At 50.0% G+C, this 25809-nt stretch overlaps 6 protein-coding genes across 18 annotated transcripts in view; 2 read left to right on the top strand and 4 right to left on the bottom strand.

The window, feature by feature from the left end:
- Positions 1-708, bottom strand: part of LOC122393236 (protocadherin Fat 3-like) — a 45024-nt gene extending 44316 nt beyond the window's left edge. Inside the window, exon 1 of one of the 2 annotated variants that reach the window (XM_043389086.1) lies at positions 252-708. In XM_043389086.1, coding sequence (XP_043245021.1) covers positions 252-438 — 187 coding nt within the window. In that variant the 5' untranslated portion in view covers positions 439-708. The remainder of the gene's footprint in view (positions 1-251) is intronic. The other variant, XM_043389085.1, reaches the window with a different exon arrangement.
- Positions 709-1907: 1199 nt separating this feature from the next.
- On the bottom strand, positions 1908-3449 carry LOC122393250 (b(0,+)-type amino acid transporter 1-like). Its single transcript, XM_043389111.1, has one exon. It carries the CDS (start codon positions 3447-3449, stop codon positions 1908-1910), a length of 1542 nt encoding a protein of 513 aa, XP_043245046.1.
- An 813-nt stretch (positions 3450-4262) lies between these two features.
- LOC122393234 (dolichyl-diphosphooligosaccharide--protein glycosyltransferase 48 kDa subunit-like) lies at positions 4263-13351 on the bottom strand. Its single transcript, XM_043389077.1, has 7 exons — positions 12879-13351; positions 11147-11311; positions 6744-7069; positions 6339-6470; positions 5907-6065; positions 5239-5469; positions 4263-4885 (listed from the first exon to the last, which is right to left on the bottom strand). Exons 1-7 carry the CDS (start codon positions 13000-13002, stop codon positions 4727-4729), a joined length of 1296 nt encoding a protein of 431 aa, XP_043245012.1. The 5' UTR covers positions 13003-13351; the 3' UTR covers positions 4263-4726.
- On the top strand, positions 7687-9929 carry LOC122393233 (b(0,+)-type amino acid transporter 1-like). Its single transcript, XM_043389076.1, has one exon. It carries the CDS (start codon positions 8139-8141, stop codon positions 9648-9650), a length of 1512 nt encoding a protein of 503 aa, XP_043245011.1. The 5' UTR covers positions 7687-8138; the 3' UTR covers positions 9651-9929.
- Positions 13352-13639: 288 nt separating the features above from the next.
- Positions 13640-23015, bottom strand: LOC122393235. Of its 6 annotated transcripts, none has more exons than XM_043389081.1 (8): positions 22992-23015; positions 19186-19338; positions 18527-18709; positions 17780-17872; positions 17005-17163; positions 16569-16692; positions 15808-15951; positions 13640-15470 (listed from the first exon to the last, which is right to left on the bottom strand). In XM_043389081.1, the coding sequence occupies exons 2-8, from the start codon at positions 19282-19284 to the stop codon at positions 15358-15360; spliced, it is 915 nt and encodes a 304-aa protein (XP_043245016.1). In that variant the 5' UTR covers positions 19285-19338; positions 22992-23015; the 3' UTR covers positions 13640-15357. The 6 variants fall into 6 exon arrangements, with proteins under 6 accessions (XP_043245016.1, XP_043245013.1, XP_043245014.1 ...); XM_043389078.1 differs by lacking the exon at positions 22992-23015 and adding an exon at positions 22370-22474; XM_043389079.1 differs by lacking the exon at positions 22992-23015 and adding an exon at positions 22171-22272.
- LOC122393232 (transcription factor Dp-1-like) overlaps positions 22296-25809 on the top strand; it is a 45500-nt gene continuing 41986 nt past the window's right edge. Inside the window, exon 1 of one of the 7 annotated variants that reach the window (XM_043389073.1) lies at positions 22296-22307. The gene's annotated coding sequence lies outside the window, so the exon portion shown is untranslated. Of the gene's footprint in view, positions 22308-22425; positions 22533-23069; positions 23094-23273; positions 23443-25809 lie in introns of those variants that run through there. The other 6 variants (XM_043389068.1, XM_043389072.1, XM_043389075.1 and 3 more) reach the window with 6 other exon arrangements.

Genomic DNA, 25809 nt, shown 5'->3' with positions numbered 1-25809 from the left:
GCATCGACCCCCCTGTGCCGGCGAGGGTTAAAAAAGCTGTTGCCTTACCATAGGTAATTAAAGGTATTATGGACACACCAACAGTATTATGCACACGTCTGTAAGGTGCATCCAAGCTTGACGCTGTTACAAAGGCAGCTAGAAGAAAAGAATGATTCGGCATCGGGCATACCGATATAATTTGACACATCTTTCTATTTTTATTAACGACACGTAACCATAACTTTGCGAACAAATCAGGTCGTTCTTACCTTGACTGAAAGCTCCGGGAAGCATTGTGACTACGAATCCCAGCAGTCCAAGCCACCGCACATTGGGACACAGCTGTGCCTTCTGAGTCCAACACCGGCTCAAGGTCCGTCTCTTCCTATCCCTTCCCATCAGCCCCATCGCACACATCCGTCCCGAGCACGAGGTCCCTCTCTCCATCACCCCCATCACAACTCCATCACAATCGTGACGCGTCACCCCTCCTCGCCACAATCGCCGCCAGTATCGCCTCTGCGCCACCCTCCCTGACGCCTGCCGACGCAGCACTGTCGAGCTCGGCTGATCGCGTGGAGGAGCCACCCTCGCTCGGGGCACGCGCCACGCTCGACGGCTCGGCCTTCCCAGCGCGGCGCGCTGGTCTGTGTCGCCGGGTACACTGCGGGTCGGCCGTCGGATGCCCCCGGGGTATGCCGATGGACGCCGTCGGTGGCGCCACCTGCCGACAGGGCACGTCCGGTGCAGCAGAAAGGTCGAAGGCTGACCCCCTGCCGGTACGGTGAACGAGAGGTGGGTGCCTGGGTGGAGGTGAGAACTTTACGAATAAAATCAAATGGGGCACTGAGAATGGTCATTGCAATGACGTTTCTCAGATACCATGGTATCAGGACGGCTTGGATAATTATCGACGCTGGGAGTACAAAATTTTGATGAATGTATAGTCGACATTTATGTCGACGCAAACTTGAAAACCCTTCGCATGATCAAATTGAAAATCAAAATAGATAAGTTATACCTTTTTTACCTTTTTTGTTAGCAGAAAATACTACACAGTATACATTGTCAGGTTCGTCGGGACATGTGAAAGTCCGGATAAGCTCTAGTCCGACCAGCGACAAGACGTTCTTTCTCGCTGCTGTTACAGCTCGTTCGTGAAAGGCATTGAAGAACGTCAACCGGTGGCACTTAGGTATACAAACAAAGCGGTAGAAAGAAAGTGGGCTTAGCGGCTGCCATTCAAATTTCACTGTCACTGTTGGCGAGGAGGATAGGTAGCCCGTGGGCCACCGTCGCGGTGAGGGAGGTGAGAGAGCGGGAGTCACTCCCTCCCGGCCTCCGGCGTCCGGCCCTCCCCGCCTCCCGGAGCGGAACCACGCTCCAGTAAACCTACCGGGACGGAGGGGAGGAAATAACAGGGGAGTAGTGGCGGGAGCCGTCTGCCCGTGACTGTCCAAACGATACATCGAAAGCCCACGATCTCTAGAAAATAGTCAGCTGTTAGTTAGAGAAAAGTTAGGTCAGGTATTCGGCAATAAATAAGCAACGCGTTTTCTGATGTTCAACGTGCTTCTCCTAGACAATATTGCAAGATTTATCACACATCGCGCCTTTTAACTTGCAAAGAATCAGGTAAAATCACACCTATGTCGCATTGAGAAGCGATCCGTATATTGCCTTTTTTCTTTTTGCCTTTTCACGGCGGTACTGAAGAACTCAGCCGGGTCTAAGGAGCGGTCTCGACTCGTGATATTTATTAGCACTCATCCCGACCCTGAGATAAGCAAAGACAGCCTGTAAATAGTAAAACAAGCTGCCAACTGGCAGCCCTGCTGCTCCTCTGCCTAGTGCCTATTGCTCCCACCTCTAATTCAGTTTCTGAGACCATCTCTATTCTCTAGACTCTCAGTTTACAGCCGACATCAGCATGGCCCCTTTATAGCTCCATAGTCGGTGGGCACGACCTCGAGCGCCTTCTGACAGAGCTCTGTGAGGCGGTGCATGCCGGGCGCCGAGTGGCCGTAGAAGACGCACGGTGTGTACACGACCACCCCGAACAGGAGGAAAAACAGCACGTACACGTACTCGAGCTTGGGCGCGTCGGCGATCGGGCCGACCACCAGGTACACGGAGACCAGCAGCACCACCACCGGGATCCAGAGGGGGACGCGGTACGGCCGCGGCAGCTCCGGCTGCGTGCGGCGCAGGATCAGCAGAGCCAGCATCACCAGCCCGTAGATGGTCCACGCGCTGAAGCTGAAGAAGTCAATCAGGTTGTCGATGTTGCCGGCAGCGATCATCCCCGAAGCGAGCACGGCGTTGAAGAGCAGCGCGGGCGCCGGCGTCAGGTGGCGCGCGTGGATGAAGCTGAGGATGTCCACCATGTGGCCCTGCCGCGCCGAGGCGAAGCAGATGCGGCTGGTGCTGAGGATGGTGCCGTTGAGCGCGCCGGCCACCGAGAGCGCCACACCGACCGGGATGAGGAACGCCACCGGTCCTAGCACGCGGTCGGCGAACGTGACGGCCACGGCCGGCGAGGCGAGCAGCTCGCGCGGCGAGAGCACGCTCAGGTAGGCCACGTTGATGAGCAGGTAGCAGATGGTGACCAGCGGCAGCGCCACCACGATGGCCAGCGTCAGGTTGCGCGCCGGGTTGACCACCTCCTCGGTGAGGTAGTTGAGGTTGTTCCAGCCGTCGTAGGCCCAGAGGCCGCTGTAGAAGGCGGTGGCCACGTCGCTGGCCGAGCTCGTGCTGCCCTGGAAGCCGGTGGCCAGGTGTCGGGTGTTGCCCTGGTAGAGCGAGTACACGCCGCCGGCAACCACCAGCGCCACGGCGCTCAGCTTGGAGACGGTGAAGAGGTTCTGCATTCCAGTGCCCATGCGCACGCTGTAGCAGTGCGCGATGGTGATGAGCCAGCAGGCTGCGGCGGCCACCAGAGGGATGACGGCTGGCGGCGGCGGACACTCGACACTGAAGAACGGCTGCACGCAGTACTCGGCAAACGCCAGGCTCAGAATGGCCGTCGATGCCGGCATAGTGATAAGATTAATGATCCAAGAGGCTAGGAAAGCCGGCAGCGGTCCGAAGAAGCGATGCAGCGGCCCAAAGCCACGAAACAAGTATGAGAACTCGCCGCCCGACTCTGGAATGACGAGGCCCAGCTCGATATAGCAGAGCGCGCCCAGTGTGCTGAGAACTCCGCAGCCGAGCCAGACGAGCAGTGACAGGGCCACCGAGCCCGTCCGCTCCAGCACGCCCTTGGGCGACACGAAGATGCCGGAGCCGATCATGGTGCCCACGATGATGGCCGTGCCTGAGAAGGCACCCACCGTGCGCGGGATGCGCGTCTCGTGGCCGGAGTCGGCGTCAGACGGTTGGAGACCATCTTTACCTCCACTGTCCTTACTTCCCTGCCTGCTCCGAGGAGAGGCTCCATCGTCGGCATTGAAGGCCGGGTTGTCCATCGATGCTCACTTGGCGCACTTGCACAGAAATGCGCTGTGAGCAGTAGCTCAAGAAACCTGCACTATGTGGCCCATACGAGTAGCACACCAGCCACGACCGTTACCGTCCTCCGAGTCACGCATCCGCGGTCCGGTCACGTCTGTTCAGACGGCCACGCCGGGAGACGCTGCCACACACGTGCTACCGTCATGATACTCTCACTTCCACTGCGGACGGGTGCTGGTGCACGTAAAGCCTGGCGGTCGCCGCTTTCACCGTGTCCGCTAACCCGTCATAATGGAGGCAACCTTGGTGCCTGAATTGAATACTGATTAGGCCTCTACTCATTCGGAATTAAGGCGTTGCATGCTGCGTCACGTTCGTCTGAGGCGTGTAACAAAAAAAAAAATGCAGTCGATCCAAAATAAATATAGGCAGTCTGTGTTTTTACAATTGTATCCGTATCATTAACAATTCTATCACAGATAGCTTTTTACACGTCCTGACTATCAGTGGTATGGCAACTGTTGGTGCATCACCACACTACTTGCATGTATGTGCCAAGTACCGCTAGATGGCCGTTCATATCACATTGAATTATTCCCAATGGGCTACTTTTCCAAGGCACGTCGGGTTCAGGCACGTCGATGTAGCAGAGCGCGCCCTATCACACTGAACCTGAACCCCTCCCCCAATCAAAGTAGAGTTCCATCCGCGATTGCTCCTTGCTCCCATTTTTTATTTTCCTCCCCCCCCCCCATTTAATTGCATCGCTGTCTGAATGCCACCTTAACACCTACGACATCGCCCAATGCAGCGAGAAAACACTTCAATGAGTAAAATTTTCTTTATTTCTAGTACCACACGCGCTGGAATGACAAGTTCGAGGTGTTTCAAAAATCATCACTGGTGCTTCGATTCATAGCCATACCACGAAATACGAATGACTAGTTGATTCAATGCTGTCAACTGTATGTATGTTCCGAAAGCTGATAATATGCACATCAGTCCAAACCAGCGTGCCAACAGGCCTAAATGCTTTTTAGTTGCAAACATCGTCTCATCCTCAGGAAGTGCCCGAAGCGCATATTTCAGAACCCCTCCCCCAATCAAATATCTTCCTCAAAGACAAAGCCACCACATATCCGCGGAATCTCTCACCTGGACAAAACGAACAAACTCACATACAAGCAACACAACTGTGCTATCCCCGTTCACAAGCGCTCACTCGAAACAGCACTTGCCCTTGTCCCGTTTAGGAGGCAGTGGGAACGCACGTCATCACAGACTTCCCTGCTCACTCGGCCTTGGACTTGGCCGGCTCCTCCTTGAAGTGGATGAACACGAAGCTGAAGATGAAGCAGGAGACCATCATGCTGAAGGCGCTGGCGTAGTACGGAAATGCCGACGGGATGAAGCGCTCGTACTGCGTGTGAAGCAGCGGACGAACCGACACCTGCGAACGTCGGGCATGATTGGTCAGAAAAGTGGTAGAAAACGCAGCATTATCAGCTGCTAGAATAACTCCATAATCCACATATACTATTCAGGCGCGATGGCTACAGCATAAGCACGATTAACAGGACGACCAACGAAATGATGCTTAATGGATATTCAAATTTGTGCGCAAAAAAAAAACTCCCCTTCTGCGTGCATAAGGGATTATTGTGACTAAGCAGACTGCAGAGTCACAACGATCCCCGATATTCATCGTTTTGTCAGTTTCATCGTGCTTTCTTCTGTACCCCTGCCCCACTTTCATCACAACGCCCACTCATTGTCAATCCACCACCCCATATTCTCCCTCACCTGTGTGGTGCTGTAGATGCGCGTGTAGCCCAGCCGCTGGTACTCCAGCTTGAACTGGAACACGCCGTACACATCGGGCACCTTGAACTCTGTGCTGTACATGCTGCCCGGTCCCGGCTTCAGGGCGGTACGCACGAACGGGTCGATGCGCACAAACTCGAGCTGCACGTCGGAGGCAGTGAACGGCTCCCACTGGTCGGCGATCAGCTCCTCCAGCTCCACGCTGTACACCTGGGGACGGACATAGGGAAACGGTTGGCGGACGGCACACGGGAGACGGACAGCTGCAGAGGTCACTGCTAGTGAGAAAGTCGAGTGACGCGGTTTTACTCTTCCGCGGCACGATAATAAATTAAGCGTTTAATTGCTTTACGTCAACTCCGGCCAGGGACGGGCTAACAAAATATCCTCACGATTAATGATTTACGAAAGTTAGCTGTTTTTAGACTTGGAAACACAATATCTTCATGGCGGGTGGGACTCCTGGAATCCCAACTCCTGTGTGCAGTTCTCTAAATTATATATCAGCATCAGCAACGGCCCTGCCTTTCTTTTCCCACTCCCGACCGTCACACTAACCCCTCCCAGCCTCCTCCACCCATCCCGCCATTCCCACGTTCTGCCCCACCTGCCCAGTCCCGGCGCTGTTCCCCGCCCCCGTCACTTACCACCTGATCGGTGACGGTGTACTCGGACGGAGGCTGGGTCTCGCCCTTCTTGTGGTGCTTCACGTTGCCGGCGCGCAGCACTCCCGTCTCATGGAACACCCACTTGGAGAGCGCCGTAGCCAGCGCCTCGTTTCCAGATTTGAGGAACTGGCGACCGCCCTGCAGCAAAAGGAGCAAGGTGAGAGAGAGGGGCAGAGGGGAAACTACGTCCAGCAGTGGCTAGCAAGTCGATGGCAAAATTATTCAACATAATCGAGAAAGGTGAAAAGGTCACACTTCTGCAGAGGAAGTTAACAACTTGTTGAATTCATGAAACAGCGGCAAACTTGGTTATTTTTTACTAGAAAGGGCTTATAAATCACAGCTAGACACCAAACGTGTCAGGTATCGCAGAATTTACGTCACTCCCGCGGCCTCGGCGCCACAACTCACGGCCTTGTGGACGGCAGAGGTGAAGAACTTGTCGGAGAAGAAGTCGAGGGAGCCGGAGAACACGACGCGGGCGTTGTTGCGGGCCTGCAGCGCGGCAATCAGCACCGTCGACTTGCCGACCGCGTGCGGGAACTGAAACAGGACGCCAGAAAATTACGTCAACAAAGATGTCGCTAAGGCACTATTCATCTACAAATCCTAAACGTTTCACCCTCTATTCCCCTGGGGATCAAACCCAATCACAGATATTCAACAAAAACATCAATAACCCAAACGGATCCATCCTGCTTCTAGTCTTTATCCGACTCTCGTAGCAACAGCTCCCATTTGTGTCTACCGAAACCTAAATTCCACAATGTTCACTTAAACAGCCCTTTTCTCCATCACTAGCACCCCGGTTCGTACCTCTGTGACGTGGCTGTCGGGGTTGTAGCTATAGGCCGAGCTGGAGGCGGTCAGCACCTCGATCACCAGCGGGTTCTCGCGATCGGTCAGGATGCCGGTGCCCTGGTACAGCAGCGGCGCGGTGCCCGGCTTGCCGACGATCGGCACCGCCTTCACCAGGTTCTCCGGCTCGGCCACCACCAGCGTGTGCTGACCCTCGTCCTTAACGTCGTAGTTGAGGTGGTCGATGACGCTGGCGCCCTCCTCGTCCAGCTCGAAGCCCACCTCAGAGGCGATCTCACGCAGAACGTCGGCAGAGTTGGCGCTGCCGGCCACCAGCAGGTTACCTGGTGGAGAGGGGCGACGGGTGGTCAATGGTAAGGCTGTTGGGTGGTGTTTGGGCAGCCGAGATTCGATTTATTATGTTATTTATTTGCTAGAGAAGAAAACTGGCGAATACTAGCCGAATGAATAGCTGGACATCGACGCATCCCAGTGAAACAGCAGAATTTTGTCCTACGCCATGTTACAGACATCGGGTAACAACACTCAAAAGACGCCTTGTCACCTAACATGATTGAAGCACAGACGATTAAACACGAGTCTCCGGGAATCATCACGTCACGGCCAAGCTGGATTCAACATCTGGCCTGTCGTCCATTCCCTAACAACTGGGTAATGGGTAACCCTCTTTACAGCATTCCTGTGAACCTAGCTTTACGGGCCTGACATTCAGTGCATATCTCTTACATGACTAGACCAATACAGGGTACAGCGGAAAAGAACGGCGTTGGCCATGAACTTGTACCTGCGCCATAACGTTTGGGTGCTGTGCTCCTGCTGTCAAAAACCGGTTTTGAATACGCAGCAGCATTTCGCGTGCAGCGGATGACGGTTAGAGAGGGATGAAGCCCACCAGGTCAGAGAGGGGGGTTTTCTAACAATTATAATTGATTTCAGGCTACATGTTGGAAATTATTACATAAAGTTTCGTCTAAATTCAACGAATAGAAGATACTGACACCGTAAACAGCTGTTCAAACAAAAGCCATATTTTGACAGACTATCGCATGGTCTATTCAAGCCCATACTGAGCAGAGCCCCAGCTGTGGCCCCAGTCAGACTCCTGCCTCTGTGATGAGGCGGCGTTAGCGGCCGGCGAATGCAGCGACAGTCACGCTTTACGTGCACCGGCAAACCCGGTCACATCGGCGGCGAGAGCACAATACCGCCAGCACGTCTGAGGGAGCACCGCACCCACTCGGCCAGACAGCTCCGCCAGTGCAGGTGCGGACACCAGAGGTGTCGGAGGACAGCCCGGTGGTTAGTGGTGTCATTTCAGCTTAGTCAAGGACTGCAGGTGGACGCCTGACGCGAGTCACTGCTGACGGCGCGTTACTGTGCAGCTCAGCAGCGATGGACAACCCGGCCTTCACGGCTGACGATGGAGTTCGGAGCAGGCAGGGAGGCAAGGGCAGTGGAGCTAAAGATGGTCTCCAACCGTCTGCTGCCGACTCCGGCCACGAGACGCGCATCCCGCGCACTGTGGGCGCCTTCTCAGGCACGGCCATCATCGTGGGCACCATGATCGGCTCCGGCATCTTCGTGTCGCCCAAGGGCGTGCTGGAGCGGACGGGCTCGGTGGCGCTGTCGCTGCTCGTCTGGCTCGGCTGCGGAGTTCTCAGCACACTGGGCGCGCTCTGCTACATTGAGCTCGGCCTCGTGATTCCAGAGTCGGGCGGCGAGTTCTCGTATCTGTTCCGCGGCTTTGGACCGCTGCATCGCTTCTTCGGACCATTACCGGCTTTCTTGGCATCGTGGAGCATCAACCTAATCACCAAGCCGGCATCGACGGCCATCCTGAGCCTGGCGTTTGCAGAGTACTGTGTACAGCCGTTCTTCAGTGTCGAGTGTCCGCCGCCGCCAGCCGTCATCCCTCTGGTGGCCGCCGCAGCCTGCTGGCTCATCACCATCGCGCACTGCTACAGCGTGCGCATGGGCACTGGCATGCAGAACCTCTTCACCGTCTCCAAGCTGAGCGCCGTGGCGCTGGTGGTCGCCGGCGGCGTGTACTCGCTCTACCAGGGCAACACCCGACACCTAGCCACCGGCTTCCAGGGCAGCACGAGCTCGGCCAGCGACGTGGCCACCGCCTTCTACAGCGGCCTCTGGGCCTACGACGGCTGGAACAACCTCAACTACCTCACCGAGGAGGTGGTCAACCCGGCGCGCAACCTGACGCTGGCCATCGTGGTGGCGCTTCCGCTGGTCACCATCTGCTACCTGCTCATCAACGTGGCCTACCTGAGCGTGCTCTCGCCGCGCGAGCTGCTCGCCTCGCCGGCCGTGGCCGTCACGTTCGCCGACCGCGTGCTAGGACCGGTGGCGTTCCTCATCCCAGTCGGCGTGGCGCTCTCGGTGGCCGGCGCGCTCAACGGCACCATCCTCAGCACCAGCCGCATCTGCTTCGCCTCGGCGCGGCAGGGCCACATGGTGGACATCCTCAGCTTTATCCACGCACGCCACCTGACGCCGGCGCCCGCGCTGCTCTTCAACGCCGTGCTCACATCGGGCATGATCGCTGCCGGCAACATCGACAATTTGATCGACTTCTTCAGCTTCAGCGTGTGGATTTTCTACGGACTGGTGATGCTGGCTCTGTTGATCCTGCGCCGCACGCAGCCGGAGCTGCCGCGGCCGTACCGCGTCCACCTCTGGATCCCGGTGGTGGTGCTGCTGGTCTCCATGTACCTGGTGGTCGGCCCGATCGCCGACGCGCCCAAGCTCGAGTACGTGTACGTGCTGTGCTTCCTGCTGTTTGGGGTGGTCGTGTACACACCGTGCGTCTTCTACGGCCACTCGGCGCCTGGCATGCGGCGCCTGACCGAGCTCTGTCAGAAGGCGCTCGAGGTCGTGCCCACCGACTAGCAGGTCGGTGTCGGCGGTAGAGGGAAGGCGGGAGAATCCGATGCGGGCGATGGACGCTGGAGCTAATGAAATAATGAATGAAAATGAAAATTGGACTGGGAGTGATGCTTGATTCGCCCGAACGACGCATGAATTGAGATGAGTAGTCCTGGAAGACTAAGGAAAACTATTGCAGTGGACGGGTGCATTATAATAGGTACCGCGTGCCTTTGTTTTAATCACTACGGTCTGTTTTGTAAATCTCAGGGACGAGAGTGAAATAAAAATACCGACAAATCATATATGTTTTGTTCCTATCTAGAAAACAGAGTTAAAACGACGACAATCTTCTAAAGTAAATTGAAAATGACAAACGTCTCTAAAAGAAGCCCGTTTCCGGCCATCGGTTATGGTTGCGTAATCAGCGCTGATGGCGTTTGATTAACTATCGGTTCTTACATCCCAGGCTCACAACGTTTGCATCTTGGACGTTGTTTTTGCGTTTAGGAGAAATCGGAATAATGACAGCTTATGTGAAGGAGCATACACTGACGACCACAATGTTTAAATTCAAGTCGAAAAAAGCTCCAATTAAATCAGCGATGTGAAAAACCACAGGCTGAAATTGATCAATGATGATTGATGACAGGTACCGACGATTAAAATGTGCATTGATTTGATCCGCCAGAAGCCAAAACAACAATAATAACAGCATCTTAAAAATTCATGTTAGTTGTTTTTCATCCGGATAGCATCGGTTTGGCTAAAACCGAGAGACCTAAATAACTCAATTTATATTTGTGTTTTATGAAGCATAAGGTGATAAACGTTTCAGTAATGTCACTGCAAAATTTGGATGAATTGTGCCATTGCATATATTGCGTTGATATCTCTCGGTTATTATCTATCGCAATGCCATGCCCTACTATGATTAACAATAGAAATGCCAGACAGTGCACAGTCGGATATTTTTGTACCCTTACTAGCGACGTAAATCATGACTGTGAAGACAAGGACAAGGATGTCTATGTATTCACGCCCACGGCCCACGTAATAGATCGTCGATCGTGGGTGTGCATATCATGAGGGCACCAGACGGAGATGCTGACATAATTCCAAGCCACGGTGGAGTCGTACGCGCCAATTTTAATGCTGAGACATGCACCATTCAAGGACAAACTTTTCTTTTGCGCGAGTGGTTCCCATCAATCTCACTTTCACAGATATGCAAGGCTGTTCTTTATCACGATAGAAACTTAATAAAAACCCTAGTCTGGCAGTAATTGTAATAGTCAAAACATAATTGCTATAAAGGCTTATGAAAGATGAGCGACATGAACAGTACAGCATCAACAACGCTGAAGAACTCAGCTCGAATCGGCAGCTCAAACACCTCAGTCGAATGCATCACACTGAACCACAGTCTAAAGGTCCGATGGCAATCATGAGGTATAGCATGGACTATGGGACATCCATCTAAGAGCTGAATCCTGCTGATCATCCAGCCCGATCCTTACCTCCGCGATCCACGAAGTTGATGACGGCCTCCGCGCTGAGCGATCCGCCGAACTCCTCCACCGACGGCGAGAAGATCACCAGGTTCTGGTACAGGTACTCATCGTACTTGGACAGGCTCAGAGAGGGGTCGTCGGCGGTCTTGAAAGTCAACTTGTATCCACGCTCTGGAATAGTGGCACGATGTTATGTTAGGTATGGACGGATGTACTAAAATTATAGATCTGACATAAACATGCAACCATAATGACTAGGAGGTAGATACCTTACTGTGCCTATAACCACAAGTACCTAACTATTCTTATCCCAGTAACTTGGTTGAGTGTGCAAATGGGAAGAGGGAGAGGGGAGGAGAAGCGAAGGAAGTGGGGAAGGAAGTGTGAGGAGGAGAGGAATAAGAAGTGGGAGAGGAGAGAAAGACAGGGTGGGGAGAGGGAGTAGAAGAGGGAAAGAGAGAGAGAGAGGGAGAGAGGGAGAGAGAGGGAGAGAGAGGGAGAGAGGGATAGAAAGAGGGAGAGAGAGAGGGAGAGAGAGGGGCGAGAGAGAGGGAGAGAGGGAGAGAGAGGGAGAGAGAGAGAGAGAGGGAGAGGGAGAGAGAGAGAGAGAGAGGGAGAGAGAGCTGATAGACAGAGGAGAGGGGAAAGAGGAGGGGGAGGGAAGAGGGGAGGATTGAGGAGGGGCATTGACAGACAAAAAGGGAGGGGGGGAGGGAGAGGGAGAGGGAGAGGGAGAGGGAGAGGGAGAGGGAGAGGGAGAGGGAGAGGGAGAGGGAGAGGGAGAGGGAGAGGGAGAGGGAGAGGGAGAGGGAGAGGGAGAGGGAGAGGGAGAGGGAGAGGGAGAGGGAGAGGGAGAGGGAGGGGAGAGGGAGAGGGAGAGGGAGAGGGAGAGGGAGAGGGAGAGGGAGAGGAGAGGGAGAGGGAGAGGGAGAGGGAGAGGGAGAGGGAGAGGGAGAGGGAGAGGGAGAGGGAGAGGGAGGAGGGAGAGGGAGAGGGAGAGGGAGAGGGAGAGGGAGAGGGAGAGGGAGAGGGAGAGGAGAGGGAGAGGGAGAGGGAGAGAGAGAGAGAGGAGAGAGAGAGAGAGAGAGAGAGAGAGAGAGAGAGAGAGAGAGAGAGAGAGAGAGAGAGAGAGAGAGAGAGAGAGAGAGAGAGAGAGAGAGAGAGAGAGAGAGAGAGAGAGAGAGAGAGAGAGAGAGAGAGTGAGTTTTCAATCTGGCAATTTGCATAAATTTCAGTACCCACAAAAGGTTGTAAAACTTCAACAGGTTGCACTTTTTCAGTAGCAATTGCATCTTGTGATTGAACTGTCAGTTAACAGAGATCTTAGGAAATAGCAGATCAATTGCTAGCCTGAAGATTCAGATTCCCGTTTTAGTGTTTAGGATATTATCTTTATCTTCTTGTGATAATTGAAAAAAGCTTCACATTTCACAGCCAGATAACAAATACAAATTAAGAGCTAGTGGTGATAACATTTCCACAGAAACCAGTGATGAATCATGCAAAGTTGAAGCAGGTAGCACATTTTGCTTTCAAATTCATTTCTTCGCATTTGCGCAAACATGATGTAACCAAACTGAAGAGTTAAATCGCTGTCATGAAATTACTGAGAGCTATCCTGTTAAGACTTCATAAAATTTAAGATGTAATCAATTGCTCTTATATTTTTAAAACAGCAAAATAATTTACAACACACCCAGACCCAAATCAAAATCAAAATCCTGATCCGCTGACTTACCACTCAGAGATTTGAAGAAAATAGAATGAGTTTCCTTCGCAGTGAGACTATCCAGTAACACAAGGGTGTTTTTGTTGGCATATGCAGCTGCGAATAGCAAAGCTAAGCAGCATATGACCTTCATCTTGATGATATTTGATTACTTTTTATGTAAAAATTCAGCACCGGCCTGTTCTCAAAATTGAAATGCAAGCGGGCCGGCTTTACAAATACATATGTGGCGCACGACGTGTCAAAACAAAAGGTCTCGGCAGCCAAATAAAACGGTGCTGGTGAAGCTGTGTTTTCCCAGCGCAGATAACGGCATAATAACACATTTCAGTTGTTTTAATGGACGTTTTTTGATTTAAATAATTCAGAATTATTTCACATAAGCCAGTACTGTACTACAGATAGTAGTTTTCGACTGCTGGTGATGAGAGCCCAGGTTCGGATCCCCTCAAAGACCCTTCACGCTTGCAACAAGGAACGATACCTATGCAGTTTGCGGTTGGTGACGTTGGTGGGAGCAGCTGCAGCCAATTGATGTCAGTTGAGTGGGACAGACCTCGAGGTGGCAAAAGTTGAAAATTTTTGGGCCCAGACCCGAACCAGACGACAGGCGAGGATGACCAAATCGCATCAAACTGCAAACATGTCTTGACTCAATCTCATATGAGCAATTCCCTTGCCCCACTAAAGCGAATCACTCGCCCTACACTTCCACACGCCCGAAATTCATCATCTAACACATCAGCGAACAATCCAATCCAAACGCCGGCGACAGTAGGGTTGTCTGTATTTGGTGATAACTGACAGCGCGCAATGGGCACACCCGTTGTTTTTTAGGCGGAGGCATCGTCCCGCAGATACTCGGACCTTTCGGGAGTTCTCGCACCGTCGGAAACGATACGATCACCTCCTGTGAAGGGCATCTGTACGGATCTACTACTACAGATCCCCACGGATCAGATACTCCACAGCAACGGCGGTGAACCAAGCAAGAGCCGAATGAAGATAAAATGTGCGTAAATCTCATCGCCCTGAGACAGACCGCAAGACATGATTAATAACATCCAATAATGTGAAACGGCGCTGCAATGACGATGGTCCAATTTGACTACGATTTAAGTGTTGCTAACCCTAACGTGCATGTGCTTCCACAGCCCTGTACGAATTAGTGTCGACAACAGTCACGTTAGCTTTTTAACCGAAAGAATGCATAACATTTGTACATCCTGGACACACGAGACAATTTTCGAGCCATGTATGTGTGCTAAGATAAAATATGTTGTTAACTACATGTAAGCCCGGCTTACATAGAACATTGAAGAAAGCTTTGAAGCACCAAGCAACCATTCGCACAATTTCCGTGCAAGCCCAATCCTTTTGGTAACTGCCTCTCAAAACACATACCCAAAACAGGTAGTGCACAACTCTCCCGTGCACAACTCTACCCCGAATGGGGTCATTCACTACATGCCTGATGAAGAACCATTATCAGCTGGACAATTGGAGACGGAGTCACAGAGACGAAAATATATCCACATCATTAGCAAGAAGTAATTGAAATAGCATTTCCCCTTCCCCTGTGATCCCAGTCCTATGGTCGAAGGACAACACGAAAAGCGGAATAAAACCTGCATTGAATGACCCAAACCAAAATGAATCTTGGCTAGAATGACCCAATTGAACGAATTCGTCACGGTCGGCCAGCTTTAGCGCTTAACACGCCATACCCCGCTTGAATAAACATGACAATGATTTGCGATGCCCAAAACATGATTAGACAACGGCCATAGTCTAGAGACTTCCCGCAAAGCATCCACGGGTAGCCAGCGAGCCAGACAGTGGGAAAGTATACGCCACACAGCCACGCTTGCTACGGGAGATCATTAACTAACGAGAAACATACGCGGTATATGATGGCTTCGTATAATAAGATGTATATTTATAACTTGGGAGTCTGTGTCCGAAGTGAGTGCATTATACGCTCGAAACAATACATGTTTTTGAGATCGCGTTTTGACATGCGACCCAATCTTCACTTATTGATATTTCTGTTTCGATGATAATGTGTTCAGTGCCAATACTGACTGTGTATGCTGAATGTTTCTGATCTCGGACACCAGTAAATTGTGACTAATCAACCCATGCACTCACTTGGACACAGACCCCGGGGAGCATAAAGCAAACGACTAAACATTTGTCTTGCGAGACAAGCGGCGGCAAACGCTCGGCGCCACAGAAGTAGCGGCCGCTCGCCTCGAAGCCGGGCCGCCAGTTGACGGCGGCTGCCCTAGCAGCGCCCTACCAGAGTAATAACCTAGCAGCGCCGCCGGCGCGGGCGGGGCACAGCTTACAGGGCAGGCTCCACGGACGGCCGTCGCCAGGGCAGCCAGCCAGCGGGTGCCGTCTGCTCCGACTGCACCCGCTGGTGATCGCTGGTGACCGTTGACACCACTGGTGACCTCTGGTGGTGCCCCGCCGATCGGCCCGTCTACTCCTTCTTCAGCAGCTCAGACAGGTTGGTGATGGTGTATCGGACCACCGACTTGCCGCCAAACACGGCAAAGTGGGTGCCCGCCTCGGCCTCCGTCGAGCGCTTGAACACTGCGACAGAACGGAACCGGGGTCAGATATGGCCATCAAGATGTCACTCATATGCACCATGAAACAAACGTGAAATGCTCACACCCGCGGAGTGTGCAAAATGTGGATACCGTATGCGGACAAAAATACTAGATAAATAAAACTAGAGTCGAAATAAGAAATCGCGATGCAGCTGGCAGCTATTCCACGTCAACGATCGATCAAAATCTTCGAACCAGTACTTTTCCCCCAAAAGTGTCCATCCATTGCATAATGCATAATTGATACGTGTTACGTTTACTGCGTTTGACTGCCTTCCGAGACACATCATCTCCATGATGCAGCAGCCGCTCCTTACCGTCACGACGCTCCAGTTTGAAGATGGAGACGCCGTCGCAGGCCCGGCTGATGGCCGGACTGAGCCGGCCGGACTCAGGAGTCAGAGCGGGGAACTGGATCACCAGCTTCTCCTGGGTGACCTCCAGCGGCGAAGCGTCCAGACCTGAGGCCCGCGGGAAGCGGGAGAAGAGGTCAGATGTCAGCAACCGGGCAGGTGGGGAAGAGTGTGTCTAAAGGACATGTGTCGATGTTAGATTGAGACGGCATAGCGAGCAGGCGGATGGTTCTGGCTCTACCAAGCCGAAAACGAATAGCGAACTATTTTGATCCGGTGAAAGTAACGACCTCGCGGAAACCTGACTCAAGCCCTTTACTCTAGTTTTATGTTACGAAGGCACGTCAGGTAGCGGGTAGAGCGTTAAACATGCGTCATGCTAATGGCAAATGAACAGTTCCTACCGGTTCCAAATTAGCTACCCATTATGATAAATTTAGCGCATATAGTACAACTGCTTTTGAATTGACGCCGATCATATGCGACATATCAGTACACATTTTTATGCTTGCTAGTTGCTCTATCCTTTAAAACATACAAAAAAAAAAAAAACAAGACTTACAGGAATCCTGATGCTGTTACTTACCAGAAACTTCCTCACAGACATGCAAAACTAAGTAAAACAGATGCCTAAATAGACCGCGTAAAATCTCAAAAAAGTCATAGCCACCGAAATGTAAGCGGCTGATATCAGCCCACCGCTGGCCCTAAACCTCCGTACGTACCTTGCTCCAGGAGGCGGACGCGCTCGGCCAGCGGGCGCGGCCGCAGGAACATGGTCTCATCGAGCTCCATCACCAGGCAGACGGGAAACAGGTCGCGGTCCTCGGGCATGATGGCCGTCTGCGTCTGGGGAGCGGCATCGCGGCGTTAGACTAGAGCCGGGTGTACAGTTACACTGTGGTGGAAGTGGTGGTGCGATGGACACTTTTACACACAGTGGAGCCGGGAGATGCCAGTCACGTTAGCTGTCACGCACTCACGGTATAGGTATCAGTCAGAGAATACATTCAGACATATCAGCCAACGCCCAAGTGCTTTACTCATTTCTTGCTCATCAATCGTAGACACATTTCCCAAAAATACCTATCATGCTAAAACTCAACCCAACACATCGTCTCCTAACGCCTCCTATTTCATTCTCAAGCATTCAACACTCACAAACTTGAAGTCATTGAAGAAGCGAGCGCCGGAGCCGAGCTCGAAGTTGGGAACGAACATGGACTCGGTGTCAGCCTCGAAGTCGATGTCAAACTCCTCATGGAAGATGGGTTGCATGTCCTGGATGGGCTCTGGGCCAGTGCGAGGCTCGGCGCCGGGCTGAGGGAGGGGGAGGGGGGCGGTCAACAGATAATTCAGGCGAATAAGTTGGGGGGGGGGGGCGCCCGGACTGCGGTGGTCATCGGCGCAACGAGACGTTCACGAATGCCATTTAGATATCAAGGAAAACGCAACGTCAACTATATGACATGCACGATGAATCTTACATGCCAACGATAGCTTATATGATAGCTGATATCAGAGTGCACATTGGGGATTAGTTTTGTGAATGAATAATTGGGCAAAGTTTGCCGTCAAAGTCAAAGTTGAATGGATATCAATTAATGTCAAGTGTGATTGAGGAAATATTATACAATACGCCGAACAGATAACACTAGGTTCCCGACCTACGCGATGTCAGTCGTTAATTCATCGATTGCCTATCGGGCGGCACGCCAGAAAACGTACCTATATCGCGATCGATAAACTCCATGGGTTTCCCTCCCCATGGGAAATCCCCTTTATCTACAACATACAACGCCGCAGCCGATCCCAGGCAAACAACTCGTCGTGTTTGACCAAGGGGAATCCCGTCGGTCTACACTCTCTCAGCACTTTCGACGACACCCATCTCCCGTGACGATTCTCTAAACGCCCCTCTAATTTTGCGACGTACCGGTGAGTCGAAGAGCACCTCGACTTCACTGGAAGGCAGTGTCGGCTGGTCCACCTGGAACGGCACGCTGCACCACGAGTGCAGGCGGCCACTCTGCAACACAAGGGAGAGGCATGCGGCATATACAAGGGACGCAAATAACGACAAACTCTGCAACATGATTGTCTTGGCGCTGTCAACATGTCAACTTGGCGCTAACGTGAAATGAAATATGACAAAGGTAGTTAGGAATTTTGTGCTTGTAGATATCACCAAACGATTATTATTGTAATTTACATTGAGTATTATTGTTATATTGATCATAATTGAGTATGTATGCTTGAAGAGCGAAATCAACGTAGGTAGATGCAGAAAATTAACGAGGGTAAAAAATGCAAGCATCGCAAAATGCTAGTCGCATCACTAGGGTCACTACAAAAGATTGAAAGTTGCAATATCCTACCTTCCCGCAAACAACCCTGGGGCCGTATTCACGTCGACTTCGTAAGTCGATTTTTTTCGTAAGTCTAATTTGGTATTCACGCCGACACTTCATAGGTTTTTATCGACGGAGTTCAACGTGATTAAAAAAAAAATACTTAAAAAGTAGGTCAAACTTAAGAAAATTATTACGAAAATGATCGACGTGAATACGGCCACTGGTCCCCAATCCCTTCCCACACGTCCCCGCTCAATCAGAACAGGCGACACACAGCGTTACACGTCCCGTCGTCCCGCTCCGTCTCCGTCTCTGTCACGTCTACTAACCCTGACCTGGTGCGACTGTCGGTAGTAGAACAGGCCGAACAGCAGGCAGGCCGAGAACACCAGCAGGATGCCGGTCAGCACGCAGATGCTGGAGCCGTTGACACGGCGCGCGCGCTGCGACAGCACCATGTAGCGCACCGTGTCGGCATCTACCTCGTCCTCGCCATCACCGGCCGCCGCCAGCTGGGGAAGGAGTGGGGGTGATGGACGGCGTCCGAAAATAGCTGTGCAATGATAATGATACCTCTCGGAGTTAGATACTCGATTCTATTATCTTCCGAGAGTGAGTAAAGGGACCACCTGACGTTTTTTTTTTGCGATGACTCGCAGGGTCTCGCAGCTGAAAGTTGCCAAGCTAAATATCTTGGCATTAACCACATTCTCAAATCAAAGTAAAGTTAGGTCACTGAGCTATGACATCATATGTAAGCCTCCCTTCCCCAGTCTGCACTGTTGCAAAATTTCACAACTTCAAAAAAATTGTCCCTTTATGTCCGGAAGTCACCTACTAAAAAGCAGTGTTTTCCCAGCCACAAACACCCCCACCCCTAGGAACTTGGCAGCCACAATGGTAAGCGTCGCAGCAGCATAAACACAAAAAAACGCAAAAACAGCAAATTATATTATCACTGACCAAGTAATCTTTCTGAACCACTTACCCCTTTCTCTAACTTGTCCTCAGATTTGTGCTCAACCAAATGGGTCTGTGCTGGCTCATCTTCCTTCTTGCTGACCTTCACCTTTGTAAGAACAGTCATGGTGCAAGGCAACCAACACTTTTTAAGAGACACTCAGCTTGTCTGTCAAAACCTCTGGAAATAATAAAGAGCAGATATGTTTAATGTTTAACCCTAGAACGCCTAGGGGGGGGGGGTTGTATCAACCCCCCCCCCCTGAGGTTTTTTCGAAGTGCACGCTAAACGGCTTGTCGTAGCGGGCTGAAATTTTCAATACCCTCTGGGGCAGCCTTTGCGCATCTTTTGCCGAAAAATAATTGATCGGGTCATGTCAGGTCACGGAGTTATGACGTCATAAGAGGTACAGCCTCCGGCCGACAGTTACCAAACGTGTGCGCCGAATCCCTAGGTTTTCTGCCGGTGATACCCACATTGTTTGATGGATCATGATGAAACTTCCCATGCATGTTGGGGCAAGCATTGGCTATCGTGTGGTGCAAGAAAATTGACCGGGTCAGGTCAGGTCACGGAGCTATGACGTCACAAGAGGAACAGCGTCCGGTACTATTTTTGAAAAGCGCCCGAACCACTATTTTGCTAATTCTTGTCACCTCAATGGGAATATGCAGCAATATTAGCTTCTATAGGGAGCAAATGGACCTCCCAAATCCAAAAATACAATCAGATTTCAAAAATTTAAATTTTGATTTTTCGAATTTCTGCCGCCGACTGTGACCTTGCCGACCTCCGGCGCTCCCAACGCGCCATTTTTAGAGCTAGGGAAACGAAATACATACCAAACGATAGAGAATTGATCAAGGAACACGATAGTGAAGGTTTCAAGTCGATATCTCCCACCGTTTTGCCGCAATCGCCGCGGAAAGTTGAAAAAGTTTGATTTTTCGGAAAATTTGACCTTTGACCGGTCATAAGTAGGTCAAATGTTGACCTAGGACCAAAAAATATACCACCAATCGCGAGATCTCGTTGAGAGCAATCCGTTGGTTTTTTCCGCTAAGCTCTACGACCTTCCGTTTCGAAACGCCAGGGGGGGGGGGTCGTAACAACCCCCCCCCCCTGGTCGTTCGTGTTATGAGAAATGGCCTGGTCGTGCGAGGGTTAAGACATGTGCATATTGAAGAATGATTGGACTTCAGGAATAGGATATTTAAGCACTCCAGTCCCCTGGCCCAGAAGCCAGGCTTGAATTGAATCAATGATCCACAGTTGTCTCACTTCTCCCCTCTGCTCTTTGGTGACCCAAAATAAGTGGCATTAGTAGAGCAGACGTCACACAAAGTTTTCCAACCGAGGAGAGGCGCTGTAGGTTTGTAGGTTGTAGGGTAGGTTTGCAGGTTTGTAGGTTGTAGGTTTTTAGGTTGTAAGTTGTAGGTTACATTAGGTTTGTTTAGGTTTTCCTAGAAAGAAGCACCTCCGGGTATGGCGCCTCTCCTTGGTTGGAAAACCATTTTCGTGTGATGTCTGCTCTACTAATACCAAATAAGCTGCCTGAGATAACCTGAAAAAACTAGCAGATGCATTAGTTCAGCTGGCTTAAGATTAAACAGTGCCAAACAGAAACTAGATATATTTGACTAGAAAAACCAATATAATGGTGCAAACAAATGTCACATCAATGGAGTGCTAATATGAATAGGTACCATATTCTTGACCTGATTATTCACCCATAGGCACAACATGTACAAACATGAATGCACTGCTGATTGTTCACTAAAAATATTTTTAGCTTTTTAGAATGGCCAAAGAAAACGATACCTAAAAAAGATAAAGCTGAAAGCTCATACCAACCACCAAAAAATAAGCAACTGTCTTCTGTCCACGTTAGCAGCCTTCACCAGAGTGCTGTTCACGGGCACCTGCAGTAGCTGCGGCTTCGCGGTCAGCCGGGTAATGACGTCACGGTCACAGAAAGTGGGGATGGGGCGGGTGGTGTGACGTCATACGGCTGCGGTTGCCTGCGTCTCCTGCGGTCGAAACGATCCGACCGCAGCGGCCGCAGGAACCATTTGTCATACAAAGTGGCGCGGCAGTTGCACATTCGTGTTACTTGGGCGCAAAATTGACACAGCCGCCGCAGACGAACACGTGATGACGTATACACCACGGTGACTATGTATACACAAGTGGGCGTGACTTACAGCCTGCGGTCTACCGCAGCTACCGCAGTCACCGCAGGTGCCCGTGAACAGCACTCAGGCTAACCAAACTACAGACAAGGACTGTTGAATTTAAGTATCTGATCTGCACATAAAATTAAATGTAAAATGGGTGATTGAGGCTATCATGATCAAAATTAAACAGTAATGACAAAAATCAGCAAATTGAAAGACAAATCGTTATCAAAATCACAGTCCGGCGCTGCCAACTGGACACAAGATCACGTTTCTTCTCGGAACGCGTCGTGAACGAGTGGAACGCCTTGCCCGACTCGACGGTCACCTCCACTTCCCTCGCCGAGTTCAAGTCATCACTCCTGAAGGTTCTTGGTGATCGTTTGTTCGACTACATCGCCTGAGCTCTCCTGCAAGGTGCTACTGATCATCGCCGCGCACTCCAGATTCCGCGAAGGAGCGAATCAAACAGTACCGTGACAGCCGGTACTGAACTGATACCGCACAGCTAATCACATCTAGAATCTTTCCTCCCCCAACTCCAAGCAGACGCACTACCCCAATCCCCTGCGGTCCATCTCTCAGCGCCCAGCGTAACCAGGGGAATTGGCGCGTCTCTTTCCTACACGGTTTCCTGCCTCTCCTCATGCACTGGTGAGTCAAGGAAACCCAACAGGTGAGTTGAACAGGCCCCAGCTCAAGCTTGAGCTGTCTAAAATACAATGATAATGAACTTTTTACTCCATAAGGCAGCAGAAACGATATTTGGAATGAGGTTGCACAGATAGGAAGAAGCAACAAGCTTAAATGAAAATATAGAAATAAAATTAATTACCTATTCAACCTACCGCGTCCACTGATGACTGAATCAAGGACTGAATGGGCAATGGGCAATGGGCAAGGGCAATGGGTAAAGACGTATGACGACGAAGAACTCGCATCCGCGTCACAAATGTCGAAATATTTTATGCTGTTCGATTGAATGAAAACAAGAAGATTGCACCAATAAAATTGCTTTCCGTTCCCTTACTAACAGAAGAAGACGAATCAGCGATCGTAATATTCATTTCTTCATTTCGATGACAGAAGTAGAAAACACTTGAAATATCGCAGCGCCATTTTTGCATCGCCATGCCAAGTTTACTTTGTGCTTGCTCAAGGTTATTTTGTACACATAAGTGCTTTTGAGTTATTTTTGTGTGAATTCGGCGAAGTTTGTGAATTGAAGCATATTTCCCATTTGAAGCTGGCGCTGTCAACTATTTTATTTTATGGAACTGTTGGTATTCTTATTGTTATAGCCCATAAGAATACCAATACTGAAATGTTTTGTTTCAAGGGCATTGCAATGGGGAGTATTCCAATTTCCAAATCAGTAGGATCTTGATCTTAGCCACTGAAGTACCTAATGCCTATGAATCTATCCTCCTGGCTTGTGCTCGTATTTTGAAAAAGGTCAGGCGTAAATCTTGTCTAGGATAACATTGTAAAAATATCTAAGTGTGATTTCAATCTGAATTAATCTCAAAATGTTGCACAAGCATCAATAAACTTGAAATACCCCAATCTCGAGCTCTATCAGTAGCGTGCAGCTAAAACCTTTCAATTTTCAAAGCAAATACAGTCCTGAAATAAAAATACTTGAAACCAACGCACATTTAGGTCTTGAAATTTGTCATTTACAGTTCCTTCCAAAACAGTTCCTTCCCGGTCCTCGCCCTGTTTGGACGTGCGCCAGATTAGCTCCTCACAGCCAAGGTCACAGCAAGTGCCGGTGTGTTTTCAAGAAGTAGAACATTTCTTAGAATAAGAAACAAAAGAAAAGAGACAAAAAAATATAAAAAGAAGATACAAAAACAAGAAAAAAGGTGATTAAAATTATTTCAAAAGCACTTGTGGAGATTTTCAAATGCCGCCAAAACGGGCCGGGACAAATATGGCGCAGGCAACTGTGGAACAGACCAAGGAACAGACAAAAGATGAAGACGGTGATTGTGAAAAAAGCAAGGCAAGCGAGGGTGAAGAGGTAGGTGGGAAGGAAAAGAAGGGTTGGAGTCCAGCGAGGAAGTCCAGGAAAATAAGGTACACGTGCAAAGGAGGACAAAAGGTATGTGGACTATCTATCTCTAGCAAAGAAGATAGCATTATGTGCGATGCTTGCAAAGAATGGTTTCATCCAAAGTGCCAGGGCCTGTCTGTGGAGGCATTTATAGCCCTGTCAGAATATGATTTCCTGTGGCTGTGTTCGGCATGCAGGCCCAAGGTCACTGCTCTTCTGGATTTAGGAAACAATTTAGAGTCTAGGATAGCTGAAGCCGAGAAGAAAATTTTGGATACTCTCAAGGACCAGACACAGGATGAAAGTCGAGCACTGTTGACAGAGAAAATTGGGCATTTAGAGAAAGCTGTGGCACAGCTTTGTGAAAAACAGGCAAAAACAGAAGTTTTTATGAAGGAACAAAAGGAGGCAGTACAGACAGTCCCTCGGTATACAGAAGAGCTTAAACATAGTGCGGCCGAGATAAAAAAGATAGTGCAGGCTCAAAACAAAGATGAGAGGGAAAGCAATATCATATTACATAACATACCTGAGAGTATGTCGCCAGATCCCGATGTGCGTAAGCAACATGACACAAACAGTTTCAAGGGTGTCGTCTCCTCCCTTCTAGGGGATGTGAAAGTTGAGATAGCCCAAGTTTTTCGACTGGGGAAGAAGCAGGAGACTCAGGGGTCATCTGGGTCCAATGCCAGTCAGAAACCAAGGCTTATGATGATAAAACTGAAAGACAGGGATCTTGTGAACCAGCTCATTAAAAGACGGACACAACTGAAAGAAGTAGGATATCCGAATGTGTACTTGACGAAAGATTTGTCTCCTGAGGAAAGAGAGGCTCAGAAAAGGTTGAGGGAAGAACTCCTGCAAAAGGGAAAGGGGACACACACCATTTTTCGAGGCAAAGTGGTGCCCAAAAGTGGTCTCGTGTCTGTACACAAACATCAGTAGTTTAAGAAACAAAATTGATGAGTTTGAGGGCCTAGTGGAAGAGAAAAGCCCCGACATTATAGGGATATCAGAAGTGTGGTTGAAGGATCGCTATGTGCTGAATGGTTACCACCCAGTACTGAGGCATGACAGAGATGCAAATAAGAAAGGTGGGGGAGTCATGCTGTTTGTAAGAGATTGTTTTCAGACTACTGAATGTTCTCAGTTAAATGAAATTGGCTTTGAAGAATCAGTGTGGTGTACTATACATCTGTCTCATGCTGAAAAGCTTCTAGTAGGGGTGTGCTACAGGTCCCCAAACTCCTGCAAAGTAAACAATGACAAGTTGATACTACTAGTTAAAGAAGCCATGCAAATGAAGATGAAAAATGTTATTATTATGGGTGATTTCAATTTTCCTCGTATATGTTGGGAAGATGGATACGTTGAAGGGCCAGGGGATAGTGAGGAGGCAACTTTCTTTGAAACTATGCAAAATCTGTACCTTCAGCAGCATGTTAATTTTAAAACTCGCTACAGAATCGGTCAATCTCCATCAACATTGGATCTAATATTTTCCAACCGTGGACACTTAGTAGATGAACTGGAAGCTAGTCAACCCTTGGGTAAAAGTGACCATGTTGTGATTACCTGGAATTGCATTTACGAAGAGCATGACAAGATGAAGGCATGTGAATTTTTCAAGAGATACAACTTCGGCAAAGGGAATTATGTAGATATGTCAAATCACCTGAGAAGGACAGAATGGAGTGTGATAAGCCCAATGAATGTGCAGCAAACTTGGTCCTTCATCAAAAGGGAATTGCACCTGGCTATCAGCAAGTATGTGCCCATTTTCACGAAGAAGACAAGAAAGAAGAAGATACCATGGTGGAACAAAGCTTTGACCAAAGAAGTGAAGAAAAAGCATAAAGCCTGGAAGGAATATGCGAGAACCAAGAGAAGTGAAGAGTACAAAGCATATGCTAAGCAGAGAAACCGAACTACTTGTATGTTGCGGAAAGCGAGGTCCGAATATGAGGCAAAACTTACTGAAGACTTGAAAACAAACCCCGGTAAGCTATACAAATATGTAAGATGTCGTTCAAATGTGAGAGCACAGGTTGGACCCCTGGAAAAGGATGATGGGATGTTAACTGAAAACGATTATGAAACAGCTGAAGAACTGAATAAGTACTTTCAAACTGTATTTGTTGATGAGGATATGACAAACATCCCAAACTTTACCCAGGCCGTCAGTGATTCATCTGTATTGAACAGCATCACAATCACTTCCGAAGAAGTTCTACGCGAGCTACAAAAGCTGCAACCAGGCAAAGCAGGTGGACCTGATGAGTTACCAGCTGTGGTGCTAAAATCATGTGCTGAGGTACTGGTTTCTCCTCTGACCATGCTTTTCCAGAAGTCTCTGTCTGCTGGCGAGCTCCCTGGTGATTGGAAACAGGCATGCATCATTCCATTGTTCAAGAA

This window comes from Amphibalanus amphitrite, unplaced genomic scaffold, assembly GCF_019059575.1.
Source record: "Amphibalanus amphitrite isolate SeventyFive unplaced genomic scaffold, NRLGWU_Aamphi_draft 000525F_arrow, whole genome shotgun sequence".
Lineage (NCBI taxonomy): Eukaryota > Metazoa > Arthropoda > Thecostraca > Balanomorpha > Balanidae > Amphibalanus > Amphibalanus amphitrite.
The sequence above is the reverse complement of the archived record's forward strand: the minus strand, read 5'-3'. Positions and strand labels throughout refer to the sequence as shown.

Bases quoted from the DNA above. Each gene is read 5' to 3' on its own strand.
- LOC122393235 (XM_043389081.1), bottom strand. From the start codon at position 19,284: ATGACTGTTCTTACAAAGGTGAAGGTCAGCAAGAAGGAAGATGAGCCA. The intron at 18,710-19,185 runs GTAAGTGGTTCA...CTCCTTCCCCAG, and splicing joins AGGACAAGTTAGAGAAAGGG to CTGGCGGCGGCCGGTGATGG. The intron at 16,693-17,004 runs GTGAGTGTTGAA...GCCGCTCCCCAG, and splicing joins TCTTCAATGACTTCAAGTTT to ACGCAGACGGCCATCATGCC.
- LOC122393233 (XM_043389076.1), top strand. From the start codon at position 8,139: ATGGACAACCCGGCCTTCACGGCTGACGATGGAGTTCGGAGCAGGCAG.
- LOC122393234 (XM_043389077.1), bottom strand. From the start codon at position 13,002: ATGAAGGTCATATGCTGCTTAGCTTTGCTATTCGCAGCTGCATATGCC. The intron at 7,070-11,146 runs GTAAGGATCGGG...CCTCTCCACCAG, and splicing joins CAACTTCGTGGATCGCGGAG to GTAACCTGCTGGTGGCCGGC. The intron at 6,066-6,338 runs GTGAGTTGTGGC...CTTTTGCTGCAG, and splicing joins CCTCTGCCGTCCACAAGGCC to GGCGGTCGCCAGTTCCTCAA.
- LOC122393250 (XM_043389111.1), bottom strand. From the start codon at position 3,449: ATGGACAACCCGGCCTTCAATGCCGACGATGGAGCCTCTCCTCGGAGC.